This window comes from Eurytemora carolleeae, unplaced genomic scaffold (genome assembly GCF_000591075.1).
Source record: "Eurytemora carolleeae unplaced genomic scaffold, Eaff_2.0 scaffold412, whole genome shotgun sequence".
NCBI classification, from domain to species: domain Eukaryota; kingdom Metazoa; phylum Arthropoda; class Copepoda; order Calanoida; family Temoridae; genus Eurytemora; species Eurytemora carolleeae.
The window spans coordinates 419,589-436,162 of NW_019396406.1; the positions used below are offsets into that span (position 1 = coordinate 419,589).

The following is a 16,574-nucleotide window of genomic DNA, read 5'->3' on the forward strand; positions in this document are numbered from 1 at the left end:
TTTATTGTGGCTCTCTCTGTCAGTATCTACTCTTTGTTAAAAAAAATTTTGGAGACAACTTTTTGTAATTCCTAGTGTCATGTGAGCTCCCCCACAAATTTTGGGTCCGATCAGTTCAACCGTTTTGACGTTTAATGGACGGACAAGCACAGTATGAATTTTGCATTTACGTACAAAACTAATTTTAAATATCTGTTATGTCTTTTTCTTAAACTGCACTGCAATTTTTTGTCAGTTAAGAATATAATATCCTTGTAGTGTGGCGGAAGACGATCTGAGTCTGAGCCGGATACAGAGACTCGGCTTTCTGTCACGCAAAGGATCTCCTCATCAAGGTTCTAGAGCTCACCCATCCTCTACCATCAGCTCCAATCTCTCTAGCAGTAGACGCCTCAGACTCTCATATGGGTGCTGTGTTGCAGCAGAGGATTGACGACGCCTGGGTTCCGTTGTCCTTTTTCTCCAGGAAGCTTTCAGAGACGGAAAAGAAAAACTCCGCCTTCGACACAGAACTTCTGGCTGCCTACCTATCTATCAGACGACGAGTCTATATAAATACTTTATTAACTAACTTAAAACTTATTTGTAAATTTAAGAAATCAAAATTATATATATCATGGTGACGTGGCAGAACTGTTGCTCTTCTTGCCGCGTCTCTGTATCCGGCTCAGACTCAGATCATCTTCCGCCACATTAGGATGTTTTCTCCAGATCGAAACTTTTGTGTAAATGTCGTGATTTCGATATCAAATGTGAGGATCAATGCTCTATTAAAGTTATTCCTGGAGAATACAATTACCATTTGGTATCCCTGCAGGATACAATTACCATTTGGTATCCCTGCAGGATACAATTACCATTTGGTATCCCTGCAGGATACAATTACCATTTGGTATCCCTGCAGGATACAATTACCATTTGGTATCCCTGCAGGATACAATTACCATTTGGTATCCCTGCAGGATACAATTACCATTTGGTATCCCTGCAGGATACAATTACCATTTGGTATCCCTGCAGGATACAATTACCATTTGGTATCCCTGCAGGATACAATTACCATTTGGTATCCCTGCAGGATACAATTACCATTTGGTATCCCTGCAGGATACAATTACCATTTGGTATCCCTGCAGGATACAATTACCATTTGGTATCCCTGCAGGATACAATTACCATTTGGTATCCCTGCAGGATACAATTACCATTTGGTATCCCTGCAGGATACAATTACCATTTGGTATCCCTGCAGGATACAATTACCATTTGGTATCCCTGCAGGATACAATTACCATTTGGTATCCCTGCAGGATACAATTACCATTTGGTATCCCTGCAGGATACAATTACCATTTGGTATCCCTGCAGGATACAATTACCATTTGGTATCCCTGCAGGATACAATTACCATTTGGTATCCCTGCAGGATACAATTACCATTTGGTATCCCTGCAGGATACAATTACCATTTGGTATCCCTGCAGGATACAATTACCATTTGGTATCCCTGCAGGATACAATTACCATTTGGTATCCCTGCAGGATACAATTACCATTTGGTATCCCTGCAGGATACAATTACCATTTGGTATCCCTGCAGGATACAATTACCATTTGGTATCCCTGCAGGATACAATTACCATTTGGTATCCCTGCAGGATACAATTACCATTTGGTATCCCTGCAGGATACAATTACCATTTGGTATCCCTGCAGGATACAATTACCATTTGGTATCCCTGCAGGATACAATTACCATTTGGTATCCCTGCAGGATACAATTACCATTTGGTATCCCTGCAGGATACAATTACCATTTGGTATCCCTGCAGGATACAATTACCATTTGGTATCCCTGCAGGATACAATTACCATTTGGTATCCCTGCAGGATACAATTACCATTTGGTATCCCTGCAGNCAAACTAGAGATTCTACCAGATGTTTGTCAGGTAAAAACAAACTAGAGATTCTACCAGATGTTTGTCAGGTTAAAACAAACTAGAGGATTCTACCAGATGTTTGTCAGGTAAAAACAAACTATAGATTCTACCAGATGTTTGTCAGGTAAAAACAAACTAGAGATTCTACCAGATATTTGTCAAGGTAAAAACAACATCTCCTGTATTTTCATTTGCTCTATGGACAATTAATTATATACTACCTGAGGTTCCCGGCGTTGTCTGTGGAATTTTAAGAACTGTTTGAACAAAAATCTATTTCTGAGGGTACACCCATTTGGCCCAGCCCTTTGGCCAGCTATATGTAAATGAGGGAAGAGCATTTTTTATTTTTGTACTATTTCCTCTTATTTTCACTTTATCCCACCTAATTGCCAATAGATCAAGATTCCAACCAACACATAGTTTTTTATTGTATATATTCAATTATACATATGCAGACTGCACTGTTAGATAAAACCCTCAACAAGATTTGTGAGATATCCCTAACATTCTTTACATAATTTCTAACAAAATATTAGTCATTTCGAAGTATATAAAAGAAAATATTAGGATGTATGTTCAGGTTCGAATACTATAATGTATGTTCAGTTTCGAATGTTATAATGAATGTTCAGGTTCGAGTAGATTTTGTAGATACACAACTTCTTACTCCACTAGATGGTAGTTGTTCAAGACAAGCACTCACTCTCAGGTTTGTTGTTCAAGACAAGCACTCACTCTCAAGTTTGTTGTTCAACAATACAATTTTTTAGATTTAATTAAAAATAAATTATTTAATTTCAATTTTCAATTTCAACTTTTTTATATCCTAGTGGAACAATTTGGCCTCTGGGAGTCAAGCATTTTTGTGGGATAAATAGAGAACAGCATTTCTATGTCGAGGTAAACTTTTTTCAAAGTTTTGTTTATCCCCCGATCGAATGGATTCAATCTACAATGGGACCTATAAATCTTTGAAATATGAAGACGGCACTTATGTGCAATGATTGTTGTAATAAAGCAAAAAGCCAAAGGCTTGAAAATCAGCTGATGATTTTTAATGGTGTTGATTACAATATGGTTCTCCAATGAAAATCTGGTGGTTTCCAAATAACATCCAAATATATGGGTCTCCGATGAAAATCTAGGGATTTCCCACAAGACACTCCACGTGGCACTCCATTGAAAATCAGGATCTCATTCTCCATGTCATTCTCCTATGAAAATATCGCAGTCTCCAATTTAAACCTTGGGTCTCCTAAGAAAATATTGTGGTCTCCAATGGAAATATTGTGGTCTCCAATGATATTTTTTCCCCAGACTAAAAAATTTCCAATTTAATTTATACAATCGTATCTTCTGATCACAATTGAAAATAAATTCACAAAGAACATTTTTTTTATTTTCAATAAAATATAATTAGGTTCCTGGAAATCTTATTTAAGTTGTTGTGAACAACTTATTTTGTATTTACCTTGATAATGTGATGTACAAATGATTGTTCTGATATTTGAACCTGAAGACAGCTACCAATATTTGAACCTGAAGACAGCTACCAATGTTCTCGGTTAAAACAGTTGGATTGGCAAGCAAGTAATAAGATTAGGATAACATTTGTTCTTATAAACTATTTTAGACTCAGGGGATTTATAAATTATTTTTTTTTCTTCTGTCTTAGAGCACAATTTGATAACATTTGCTTTAAATGTTTTTATTAGTTTAAGTTTACGTTTTGTGTATTGTGTCGGATTTTATGTAATACCTACAGCCTGCTAAATCTCAGAAAGAGCTAAGGTTAAGAATCATGAAAGTGTTTTTTTCATTTGTATCAAAATGTTACCTTTTCATCATGAAGATTCCATAGGCTAGGCTTCCTTATTGTATCAATAAGAACCGTGGCTTGCAATCTCTTCTTTATTATAATTGCATCTACCGACCAATTAGATCTCTTCATTTATTACAATTGCATCTACCGACCAATTAGATCTCTTCATTCATTATAATTACATCTGCCGACCAATTAGATCTCCTCATCTATTATAATTGCATCTACTGACCAATTAGATCTCTTCATTTATTATAATTGCATCTGTCGACCAATTAGATCTCTTCATTTATTATAATTGCATCTACCGACCAATTAGATCTCTTCATTTATTATAATTACATCTGCCGACCAATTAGATCTCTTCATTTATTATAAGTACATCTACCGACCAATTAGATCTCTTCATTTATTATAATTGCATCTGCCGACCAATTAGATCTTTTCATTTATTATAATTACATCTGCCGACCAATTAGATCTCTTGATTTATTATAATTGCATCTGCCGACCAATTAGATCTTCTCATTTATTATAATTGCATCTGCCGACCAATTAGATCTTCTCATTTATTATAATTGCATCTGCCGACCAATTAGATCTATTCATTTATTATAATCGCATCTGCCGACCAATTAGATCTCTTCATCTATTATAATTGCATCTGCCGACCAATTAGATAAATGATAGAGGAAATTCCTGCCAAAACGAAAACTAAGATTTAAATTTGATATCTTTTCAATCATAACTCCTCTTACTATGGGAGTTCTCGAGAAGAACAAAAAAGTTTTTAATTGCTGTAGAGAAACCGGATTAATTTGCTTTACAGAGCCAGTAATGAGACTTTCCATATAGTTCACAGCGACAACAATGTTACTACTTCTTTTCAAGTTTTCGAAAAATCAAACTGTCTCTGGTCATTTATAAATAGAAGGATAGTAAGGATGTTTTGTCGCAGATGTATGGAAGTGTATGCAGTTATGATTCTTATTAGAAAAGTAATTTCAGAAACTTAATCTTGGAACTAGAACCATCTTGTATAAACTCCATCTTGGAACTAGAACCATCTTGAATAAACTCCATCTTGGAAATAGAACCATCTTGTATAAACTCCATCTTGGAACTAGAACCATCTTGTATAAACTTCATCTTGGAACTAGAACCACCTTGTATAAACTCCATCTTGGAATTAGAACCATCTTGTATAAACTCCATCTTGGAACTAGAACCATCTTGTATTAACTTACTCTATTTATAGATGGGTATTAATTTTGTGAGCAAACGAACGAACACAATTTTCAAAAAAGCGAACGTTGGAAATACAAATTGGATCGAAAAGATAAGTGAAAAAAAAATATTTTACTGAACAAACGATTTTACTGAACGATAAATGGAAAATGAACAATCATTTAAAAAAAAAATGGAAATCAATTTTTTTTAACGCTTGAATAAAAAACGAATTACCTGTGTTGTTTATGAACGATGAACGAACCAAATTAAAAAGCCGAACACGCCCATCTCTTTAATCTTTAGCCTCTACTTTCTACTCCAATTCTTGAATTATGCTAATTCTAACTTTTTTTTCAATTATTATTCCTTTCTTCTTCTCAGCCCTGGGAAAATATATGTTTCTACAAATGGATCCATTTAGAGCTTTCACCAGATTATCTTAAAGATAGTGTTCATCAAGTTTACAAATATAATGAAGCACTACTGTTGATTTTACTAAGAGGTCTTGACGTCATTGGTTACTCCAGTTCATTTGAAGTACAGTACAGCAAGTAGTACAGTGCAGTGTAAGGACAGAGCCCAAAACTAAAGACAGGGTATCCTCATGAAACCCAGTTTTGGAACCCGGGTTTCACGGATGGGGTCAAGCAAAATTTTGTAGAAATCAACATTATTTTACATGGAATTATTTTTATCGGTATTTTCTACTTCTTGATGTAAATCTACACACATGTATTTACCTCAAAAAGGAAACTTGGGAGTTTCGTTCAACGATACTCTCTTAAATTTCCCGCTCAGCCATAGACTGTCTGTTGCAAAAGAAATGCGAAAAAATGCAAAATTTTCGGGAAAGAATTTTTCCATTTTGCTGGAAATTCTAGTGGAGAAAAAGAAGATTTAATTTTTATCTTATTTTCAGACTTTAGACGGATATCCATTAAAGTTTATAGACTTTAAGGTAAGAACAGAAGAATAAGTTTTTGAAACACTTTTTTATAAAATTATATTGTTTAATGCAATAAGAAAATTGAAAAAAAGATATACAGATTACAGAATACAGACTCATAAATAAAAAGTAAAAATAGGTTCAATGAAAGATAAAATAGAGAAAGGCCCTTATTCAAAATTTTGATGGATTAGATTGGAGAAATTATAATAAATAAAGGTTTGTGTTTGAATTGAACAAATTTAACGGATGCATGTAAATAAAACCTTTTTTATGCAATCTTCATAACCATATCCATCCTATTTCTAATATTTTCAAAATTACATTTAGTTTATTTTTGTATTTTTATAAAAGGGGGTGTCAGAAAATTAACAATGGGGAAAAGAATGATTTTGAATCAGTATTTTTTTTTTGTAACAATTTCAGTTTCATGGTCGTTTAGGATCGTAAAAATAAAAGATACAGTGAGAACAAGAAAACTATGGAATTGAAAGACGATATTGAACTTATAGTTAAGTTTATTTGACGTGGTAACATATCAACTTATCAAATTAATTTAAAATCAAATGGGCTCTGTCTCTACACTGTACAATCTTTGTTTATTATGTTCATTGGACTGTTTAAAGTCATAACTTGAGTTTAAAAGTCGTCTTCCTATTCCAGAGTTTTCTGATTTTTACTGTAACACTTTCTAGTACAATTAGGATTGTCTTTTAAGAATCATTAAACAAGATCTCTTTTATTATATAATTTAGGTTGAAACTAAAGAAGCAGGAGAGTATAAATGGGGACTCTGGATCACACAGATAGTTTGTGATGGGACACGAACAGTTCAGGTATATGGGAACATGATGGGACACGAACAGTTCAGGTATATGGAAACATAATGGGACACGAACAGTTCAGGTATAAACATAATGGGACACGAACAGTTCAGGTATATGGGAACATAATGGGACACGAACAGTTCAGGTATATGGGAACATGATGGGAAACGAACAGTTCAGTTATATAGAAACATAATGGGAAACGAACAGTTCAGGTATATGGGAACATGATGGGAAACGAACAGTTCAGTTATATAGAAACATAATGGGACACGAACAGTTCAGGTATATGGGAACATGATGGGACACGAACAGTTCAGATATATGGGAACATGAGGGGACACGAACAGTTCAGATATATGGGAACATGAGGGGACACGAACAGTTCAGATGTATGGGAACATGAGGGGACACGAACAGTTCAGATATATGGGAACATGAGGGGACACTAACAGTTCAGGTATATGGGAACATGATGGGACACTAACAGTTCAGGTATATGGGAACATGATGGGACACTAACAGTTCAGATGTATGGGAACATGATGGGATAAGGTTGGTTCAGGTATATTGAAACATAATGGGACACGAACAGTTCAGGTATATGGGAACATAATGGGACATACGAACAGTTCAGGTATATGGGAACATGATGGGACACTAACAGTTCAGGTATATGGGAACATGATGGGACACTAACAGTTCAGATATATGGGAACATGATGGGATAAGGTTGGTTCAGGTATATGGGAACATAATTGTTTAAAGTCGCTCTTTGCTTACTTCAAAACAGGATTCATGTAAAAAGAATATTCGGATTTCTAAATGGGGTCTGTTTTTTTACTATTTCAAACTTGACAGGGATACAAAGAATAGGAGTCAATAATAGAATTCTAATCAATCATTCACTGTTTTCTTTTATATACATTAATATTAAAGATGACTATAATTGTAAGGAAATGAACAAAGGCCCAATTTTTGGTATTTTCTGGAAGGGCCGTAGAAATATTTAGAGATATTTAGAAATATTTAGAAATATTTAGAAATATTTAGAAATATTTAGAAATATTTAGAAATAATTAGAAATATTTAGAAATATTTAGAAATATTCTTAAATACAATCTAAATATTTCGTAATATTTCGTAATATAATATATAAAATAGTGTAAAAATTGTGAAAGGAATTGAGGTTATTGCCAAAACTAAAATTGTCTAATCACTACACCTTTGCAACCTGATGGTGTACACAGTACATCTTTGATATTTCAAACTAAGATTATTTATCTAACGTAAACCACAGTTTGAAATTTCGAAGGTCTAATTTGGAAGTCTAAGTGCAAGTGTACAATAAAAGCCAAAATGGCTGAACTGATTTTGAGTACACATTTTTCGTATTATCTCTTGATAATATGAGATCCTATTAGGAAAGGTTTTTTTTGTATTTCCAGTGTACAATAAGGCGTCTCAAACACCATTTAAAATGTTCAAACTTCTTCCCTTCTAAGTCTAAAAAATCTAATTGATCAATGGACCCAAAATTTAAATATATTAAATCTACACTTCCATAAAAAACGTGATTCTAGAATGATTTTAAAACATAGTCACAGAAATGAAAAACGTTTCCTTGTTCAAAGAACTTAATCTCAAAGCCATGCTTCCACTTAGTTTTACTTTATATAAACGAGAATTCATCTTCTAAAACAATTAAATTAACTTTTACTTCGAACTCTTCCCAAGAAAACTTTGATGTTGTTTAAATTTGAAAATTCATTTAATTTAAAGTTTAAAATAAAATTCTGAAAGAAGAACTAGCAAATTTTTATTCATTTGTTTTCATTCATACAAAAATAAAATTGTGTACTGAGCTGAAACCTTTAGAATGAGATATCCCTAATCACGATTGCTTAATCTGATTATATGTACATACTTTTGATTTTCTTCTTATGATCCTCTTTTTGGATATTTCTACTGTATGAAAGTTACGTTTGATAACAATTACAGATACACTGCTATTTGAATTGGACTTATATCCGATTGATTTAAAGTCCGCTGTTCACAAGCCAGCTTTTAGAACATTTAAACAAATATAAATTTTATCATGAAATTATATGAAATTATTAAAAAAACATAATTAGGACATTTTCATTTTGAACTTTAGTCTTAATAAACATTAATACAAAACTTACGTTCGTTCAATCGATGTTTAGTTCAATTGATATGACACCATCAACACCAGAAATCAAAACCGGTTTTGCAAAAGTTGAAAAGTACATCTTAACATGACACGCTGATTGGTTAAATTTTATACTTCTTTCTTGGATATCGAATGGGTTTTAAATAATCTTTGGCTTAGTAGAACCAGGAGTTTAAGCATTAATCTTAATATCCACCTTTCAATAGTTAGCTCAGTATACAATGTCCTTTATATGCTTGCTGAAAACTGTACACTCTAGGATGTCCGTACATGCAATACAAATCGTACACTACTTTTGACTGTACAGCTCCATCTGGATGTTTTCAGCTATACAATGATATCTCATGTACACTTTAGGCCCCTGCTGGATGTTTCCAGCTGTACAATGATATCTCATGTACACTTTAGGCCCCAGCTGGATGTTTCCAACTATAACATGATATCTCATGTACACTTTAGGCCCCAGCTGGATGTTTCCAGCTGTACAATGATATCTCCGCTGTAATAAACTCCTTCAACTATGACGGGGGAGAATATCTTAAAGATCAACATTACAGGTACATGGTTGAAGGTCGTCATAAATCTTTGAAATAGTTTGCAGCATTCATTCGTCAATCTACTTTAAATGCATTCTTCTTTAAACAATAACAATTTTCCTAGTTTTGGAATTTCTGAAATATGCCCTTTTTCAATTTATTAGAAAACCAAAATAGTCGAAATCTGACGGTTACGTAATATCTCTCTGCAAATCCTTTTCTCTGATTGGTTCGGATTTTTCCCGGGAAATTCAAATTTCCCTTCAGGGTTATATTGAGAAAGTTTAATATTTAAGTAGCATATCATTATTTTACAGAACTTTTAGGCTAAAACTTAAATTTTGCGCATTCTTTAGTTTTAGACTCTGTTCACTTTTTTTTGGCTTGTCTATTTTTTATTTGTTTGTATTGGATAAACTTCAAAACAAAAAATCGACCTACGGAAGGTTAGATTTAAAGATTTATAACGATACAGATTACACTGGATGTCGTCTTTTTAAGATGAAGGGGTGGCTCGTTCACAATAACCCTGAGGCAGAAGCCCAAAGTAGTTACGCGCATGCTCTCTCCCTGTCTTGTCATTTAACGCGGCATGAGCGAAACTCCTTTGGGTTTCTGCCTCAGGGTTATTGTGAACAAAAAATCATAAATCTTGAAAAGACGACATCTAGTGTTCAATCTGTATTGTATTAATCTATTTTTATAATAGATATAAATAAAAAACAATTCAAAAGTATTTTCGAGTTTTCACCGATTTTGGAGATTCGCTTTGGTAAACATGAAAATCTGCAAAAGGAATTGAGTTTTTGCCACAAACTCTGATTTTCTTATCCTTATATCTTTGCAACCCAATTTTATAGACCTTATATATTTCAAACTATGAATTCAAACAATCTCAGTTTAAAATACCAAGGTTTACACCGCCCGGATGCTAAGATAATAGAGCACATAGATTCTATCTGCCTGGAATAGTCCCATCCAAGCTAACCAGGCAAAGAAAACCTTGCCGGGTCTAGCAGACAGTTTTAAAGGGAATCATAGAAGATGAAAATATTCGATTAATCGGTGTTGTCGTCTCTTAATTAATTAATTAAGTACATGCCAGTACATGTAAATATTGTACCGTATCGGATCATAAGACTGTTAAATCTATGTGAGAGATTAAAAGAAATTAGTTTGTGGCAAAGACTCAATTCCTTTCTTAGTTTTTTGAAATACAAAGAAAGAAGATATAGAGATGATAACATGAAGAACAAAGATAAAATAATTTCAGGAAAATTTTTTTAACTTATCTTGCAAATAATGTTCATATATAAATATATATTTTCTTTATCTGGTATCTAAACTTTCCATTTACCTCCAGTTAACCTAGAATTTTTAAACCACAATCTGTCCAGGGGTTCATGAGTTCTTATCAGATATTCTAACAGAATTAACTTGGTTATATTGATAAAAAAATCTGTTTTGAAAAGTAAATTAAAATGTTAAATAAATCTTTTTTGATGTTTAAGTTTACACTTCAAGTATGATAAATAATCCTGAGAACTCCGCAGTGTTTTCTGGACCATTTATCAGAAGCATTTCTGCATTAATTCAATTCAAGATATGTATATTGTATATTGTAGAGGTAGCGAAAAATGAAAGGGGGGTCAGGTTGATACCTAATCCGTTTTCAGTGTAACATTCCGAACCATCTTTATGCTACCGGAAGAGTCTTTAACCCTATCACTGCAGGGGTACTTGAAAACCAGGATATGCTGGGGGGGGGGGTCAATTTGACCCCCCCTCTAAATCCCATGTTTGATGTCTAAATATAACAAATGATACATCATTGGAAAGCTCTTGTGCTCTACTTTTAGAATCTGCAAAAAAATTTGCAAATTTGCAAAACTCGATTTTTTTATTGCAAAATCCAGTTATATAGTAAAAATGTTTGCAAAAAAAAATTTGTCCAAAAAATGAAAAATTATACATTTTTGAAAAGCCCTTGACCATGCCATTTCAAATATGCAGAGTCTTTAAACAAGTTTTCAACTTTTCAGTCAAGCAAAATATTTAATAAACAGTTTTTGAACTTTCTTTTTTCCATATTTACGACAAAAACAATGATTTTAAATTAAATTTGCATTAAATACATAAGCAAACCATAGTTTTGGAGAACAAAAAAAGCGGGAATTGTATTTTTTTTCAATTAAACAAATTAAGCTAGTTGTACAAAATTTAATCAAAAAATTTCTAAAATCAATTTTCTTTAATTATATTTACGCCAATCATAAACTAAAACATAAAAAAATCACGTTTATTCAATTTTGCTTAATCATTTTTGTCTGTTTGTATGTTCGACCACAACTGGTGAACACCTGGATCGATTTATACAATGTTTTTAGAGAATGTTTAATTACAGGCAAAACTGTGTTCACAAGCTTTTAATTAGATAATATTGTTTTACTGTTTTGAAGGGTATAAAACCGATTAAAATCATGCAAGGCATATTAAATTTAGGACATATATACTGTGACCACCACCCACTGAAGTCGCTTCAAATGACCAGGTTTCCGCATGGAATGTGAGGCCTGTACTCACACTTCGTATATAGAGTAATCAGCCAGTGAAAAGTTGGTAACTTTCCATGCATGGAAAATTACCAACTTTTAAATTTACAATCTTTTCGTATCAATCATCTCTTATAATTTTCAGATTTGTTACCTCAATATTGGTTTATAATCCGTGATCCCTCCCTTTTATATATTTTATCTAGAATGTGTATAGTGGTAGTCCCTCCCTTTTATATATTTTATCTAGAATGTGTATAGTGGTAGTCCCTCCCTTTTATATATTTTATCTAGAATGTGTATAGTAGCAGTCCCTCCCTTTTATATATTTTATCTAGAATGTGTATAGTGGTAGTCCCTCCCTTTTATATATTTTATCTAGAATGTGTATAGTAGCAGTCCCTCCCTTTTATATATTTTATCTAGAATGTGTATAGTGGAAGTCTCTCCCTTATATATATTTTATCTAGAATGTGTATGGTGGAAGTCTCTCCCTTATATATATTTTATCTAGAATGTGTATACTGGCAGTCCCTCCCTTTTATATATTTTATCTAGAATGTGTATAGTGGCAGTCCCTCCCTTTTATATATTTTATCTAGAATGTGTATAGTGGCAGTCCCTTCCTTTTATATATTTTATCTAGAATGTGTATAGTGGCAGTCCCTCATATATATATATTTTATCTAGAATGTGTATAGTGGCAGCACCTGGGGCCTGCAGAATTAAGTAAGAAATTCTTTGAAAACTTTTTTTACATACTTTTTCTAAAGTTTAAAATATGTGTAGAAACAGATGAAATATACTACAGTGATAAAGAGAAAACTGTAGAATAGGAAGACGACATTATCGCAATACTCAAATATATTTGATGTTGTGACGAAACAAAAAGCTTTTATTATCAATTATTAAATGAAAAGGGTCTATTTATAATTTGAGTGCCTTATGTTTATTAGACTATTTAAATCATAACTTGAGTCTAAAAGACGACTTATTATTCCAAGATTTTCTGGTTAGCACTGTAATTCTTTAAGAAAGGGTGAAATAGTATCGTATTATGGCAGAAAAAAGCATTGAAAGGACTGTTATTTTAAATTTAAAAATCTGCATGCTCAATTCACAACACTACTCTTTATTCCATTATCTGATCTCAAATCTGGTAGAGATCGTCGTATTTCTAAATGAAAAGCGTATAATTCTGCCAAACCACAAAATAAGAAAACCAATGTTCAAAGAGTAAAGTGTGAATTCCCGATTCATTGTTTTAGACACACTTGAAGTTACATCTTCATTTGCTTCACTCTACAAAACTTTAATTTTTTCTCCACTTTCCACTACATGGGATTAAATGTACACACATTAAGGTTTCTAATGAGTTCAATTCATTTTGGTTGAAAACTATACACATTTTCATACAGTGCAAGAACCAGAAAACTATACACATTTTCATACTGTGCAAGAACCAGAAAACTATACACATTTTCATACAGTGCAAGAACCAGAAAACTATACACATTTTCATACAGTGCAAGAACCAGAAAACTATACACATTTTCATACAGTGCAAGAACCAGAAAACTATACACATTTTCATACTGTGCAAGAACCAGAAAACTATACACATTTTCATACTGTGCAAGAACCAGAAAACTATACACATTTTCATACAGTGCAAGAACCAGAAAACTATATACATTTTCATACAGTGCAAGAACCAGAAAACTATACACATTTTCATACTGTGCAAGAACCAGAAAACTATACACATTTTCATACAGTGCAAGAACCAGAAAACTATACACATTTTCATACAGTGCAAGAACCAGAAAACTCTGAAATAGAACAACTACTTTTAAACTATAGTAATGGTTTTAAACAGTCCAATATTTCTTATTTAACAACATCAAAATCAAAAAAGCTTTACTGCACGTTTCCTTATCGAACGTTTCCTTACTGAACGTTTCCTTACTGAACGTTTCCTTACTGAACGTTTCCTTACTAAACGTTTCCTTACTGAACGTTTCCTTACGGAACATTTCCTTACTGAACGTTTCCTTACTGAACGTTTCCTTACTGAACGTTTCCTTACTGAACGTTTCCTTACTGAACGTTTCCTTACTGAACGTTTCTTTACTGAACGTTTCCTTACTGAACGTTTCTTGCTGAATGTTTCCTTACTGAACGTTTCCTTGCTGAACGTTTCCTTACTGAACGTTTTCTTACTGAACGTTTCCTTACTGAAAGTTTCCTTACTGAACGGTTCCTTACTGAACGTTTCCTTACTTAACGTTTCCTTACTGAATGTTTCCTTACTGAATGTTTCCTTACTGAATGTTTCCTTACTGAATGTTTCCTTACTGAACGTTTCCTAACTGAGCGTTTCCTTACTGAATGTTTTTCCTTGCTGAACGTTTCCTTACTGAATGTTTCCTTGCAAAACTTTCCTACACAAAACGTTTCTTTACTGAGTATTTCATAGAACGTTTCCTACACAAAACGTTTCCAGTCACATTTCCTTTTAAAACGTTTCATTTATTAAATGTTTCCTTTCTTAAAAAATACAAAAAGTTTGAAAATCTATTGAACATTAAATGTGACTATTTTTTTAATTACAATCAGAATGAAACAAACTCAATCATTCTTGAAGAAACTCACCACACTCTCCCTGTATATCTGAAAAGGCATGGAATTCACATTCTGGCTAAATTTGTTGGTACCCTGTTATTCTCTTTCTAAGTTCTGTATTTGAAATGATTTCCGTCTTGGAGAAGATTGGTTCTCTTTTGTAAAAGCTTCCAGTACAAAATCCAATTTATATTGAATACCTTTTGTGAGGAAACATAGCAGGAAACGTTTTCGGCAGGCAACGTTTTGAAGCAGGACACATTTGATGACAGGAGACGTTTTGTAGCAGAAAACGTTTTGTGTAGGAAATGTTGATAAGGAAACATTCAGTAAGAAAAAATTTGTAGGTGCTCCTTTAAATATTACTTTAATGTCATCTACTTAGTTTACACCTTTTCTTGCCGAAAGAATATGCAACTTTCATAATAAAAAGTAGCTTAAAGGATGAAAAGTCGTAATTCCGCTAAATATGACGTTCATCCGATGTTATTTTTATATTCTGTAAAACAATTCTAAGTGGAACCAACCATATTTAAACCGCGGCTTAAATTTAAACCGCCGCGCAAATTCTTTAAATTCTGCTACTGGATTAGTTAATACTAATTTAAACACTATATATTTTTGTTTAAAAAAAAAGATGATGTAATTTTAAGTTCCTTATAAATCATCAGAGGGTCCAGATTATGGTTTCTTTATAAATGCAAAATGTAAAATTAGATATTTTCTCAAGGAATGTAAAATCTTCATTAAAACGAATGAAAAAAAAAGATCAATGAAATATCTTTTGAAATGTTTGATTTTAAAACTGTGAAAACAGACTTTTGTAGCTTCAAAAGAAAAATAAGGATAGTTAAAATCTTTATTTTCTGCAAAATATGAGCACTCTTCTTCTTTTCAAATACTTTATTAAAAACATATTTTTATATATCTCAAGGTTCTTGTAATATATATAAACATATTACAGACAAAACGCGGGGGAAAAACACATGGAACTATGAAAGATGGTTTAAAAATTGCTATAAAATTGCGAAATGGCTTATCGCCTGTAGCCAGTCTCAATTTGCGTTTTAATAAAGAAAAAGGAAATATCAAAGAAATTGCAGAAAATATATAAATAAATACGAGTGTATTTATGTATCTAGATATTTACATTTATAATGATAAGATAACGGTAAGATTAAATATTTAAAGAAAACTCAAAAAAACTTAAAGAAGGTAGAACAACAAAAATGTAAAACGACTTGATGAGCGTATAAAGCTGGTTTATTTTAGATATAGTGAAGACGGAGCTTTTATGCTGGAAAAATGGGGGAACACTCCTCTCAACCCCTTCACAAGTGCAGGACTCTCATCTCAATATTGCGTCAGGTAAATGGGGGAACACTCCTCTCAACCCCTTCACAAGTGCAGGACTCTCATCTCAATATTGCGTCAGGTAAATGGGGGAACACTCCTCTCAACCCCTTCACAAGTGCAGGACTCTCATCTCAATATTGCGTCAGGTATCTACCATTCTACTTATAGTAATCTACAGCTTATATCGTTTGACGTTTTGAAGCATTAACGTTTTGTTATTCGATATTTTATTATTTAACTTTTTGTTATTCAACATTTTGTTATTTAACGTTTTGATTTTCGACATTTTGTAATTTAACGTTTTGTTAACCGACATTTTGTTATTTAACGTTTTTTATTAGACATTTTGTTGTTTAACGTTTTGTTAAATAACATTTTGTTATTTAACGTTGCGTTATTTGACATTTTTTTATTTAACGTTTTGTTATTCGAAATTTTGTTATTTAACATTTTGTTCTTTGACATTTTGTTATTTAACATTTTGTTCTTTGACATTTTGTTATTTAACATTTTGTTATTCGACACTTTGTTATTTAAAATT

The 16,574-nt window shown here is 32.6% G+C and overlaps 2 protein-coding genes across 2 annotated transcripts in view; both read left to right on the forward strand.

Annotated features, from left to right (window-relative positions):
* Positions 1-782, forward strand: part of LOC111702651 (probable serine/threonine-protein kinase mps1) — a 13,473-nt gene extending 12,691 nt beyond the window's left edge. The window contains exon 12 of the mRNA XM_023474406.1: positions 259-782. Within this exon, the coding sequence (XP_023330174.1) occupies positions 259-278 (20 nt within the window). The 3' untranslated portion in view covers positions 279-782. The remainder of the gene's footprint in view (positions 1-258) is intronic.
* The window catches only part of LOC111702641 (uncharacterized), a 23,860-nt gene continuing 7,690 nt past the window's right edge, over positions 405-16,574 (forward strand). The window contains exons 1-9 of the mRNA XM_023474394.1: positions 405-545; positions 1,891-1,989; positions 2,578-2,654; positions 2,776-2,845; positions 5,917-5,955; positions 6,699-6,779; positions 9,424-9,521; positions 12,743-12,781; positions 15,950-16,045. Of these exons, the coding sequence (XP_023330162.1) occupies positions 405-545; positions 1,891-1,989; positions 2,578-2,654; positions 2,776-2,845; positions 5,917-5,955; positions 6,699-6,779; positions 9,424-9,521; positions 12,743-12,781; positions 15,950-16,045 (740 nt within the window). The remainder of the gene's footprint in view (positions 546-1,890; positions 1,990-2,577; positions 2,655-2,775; positions 2,846-5,916; positions 5,956-6,698; positions 6,780-9,423; positions 9,522-12,742; positions 12,782-15,949; positions 16,046-16,574) is intronic.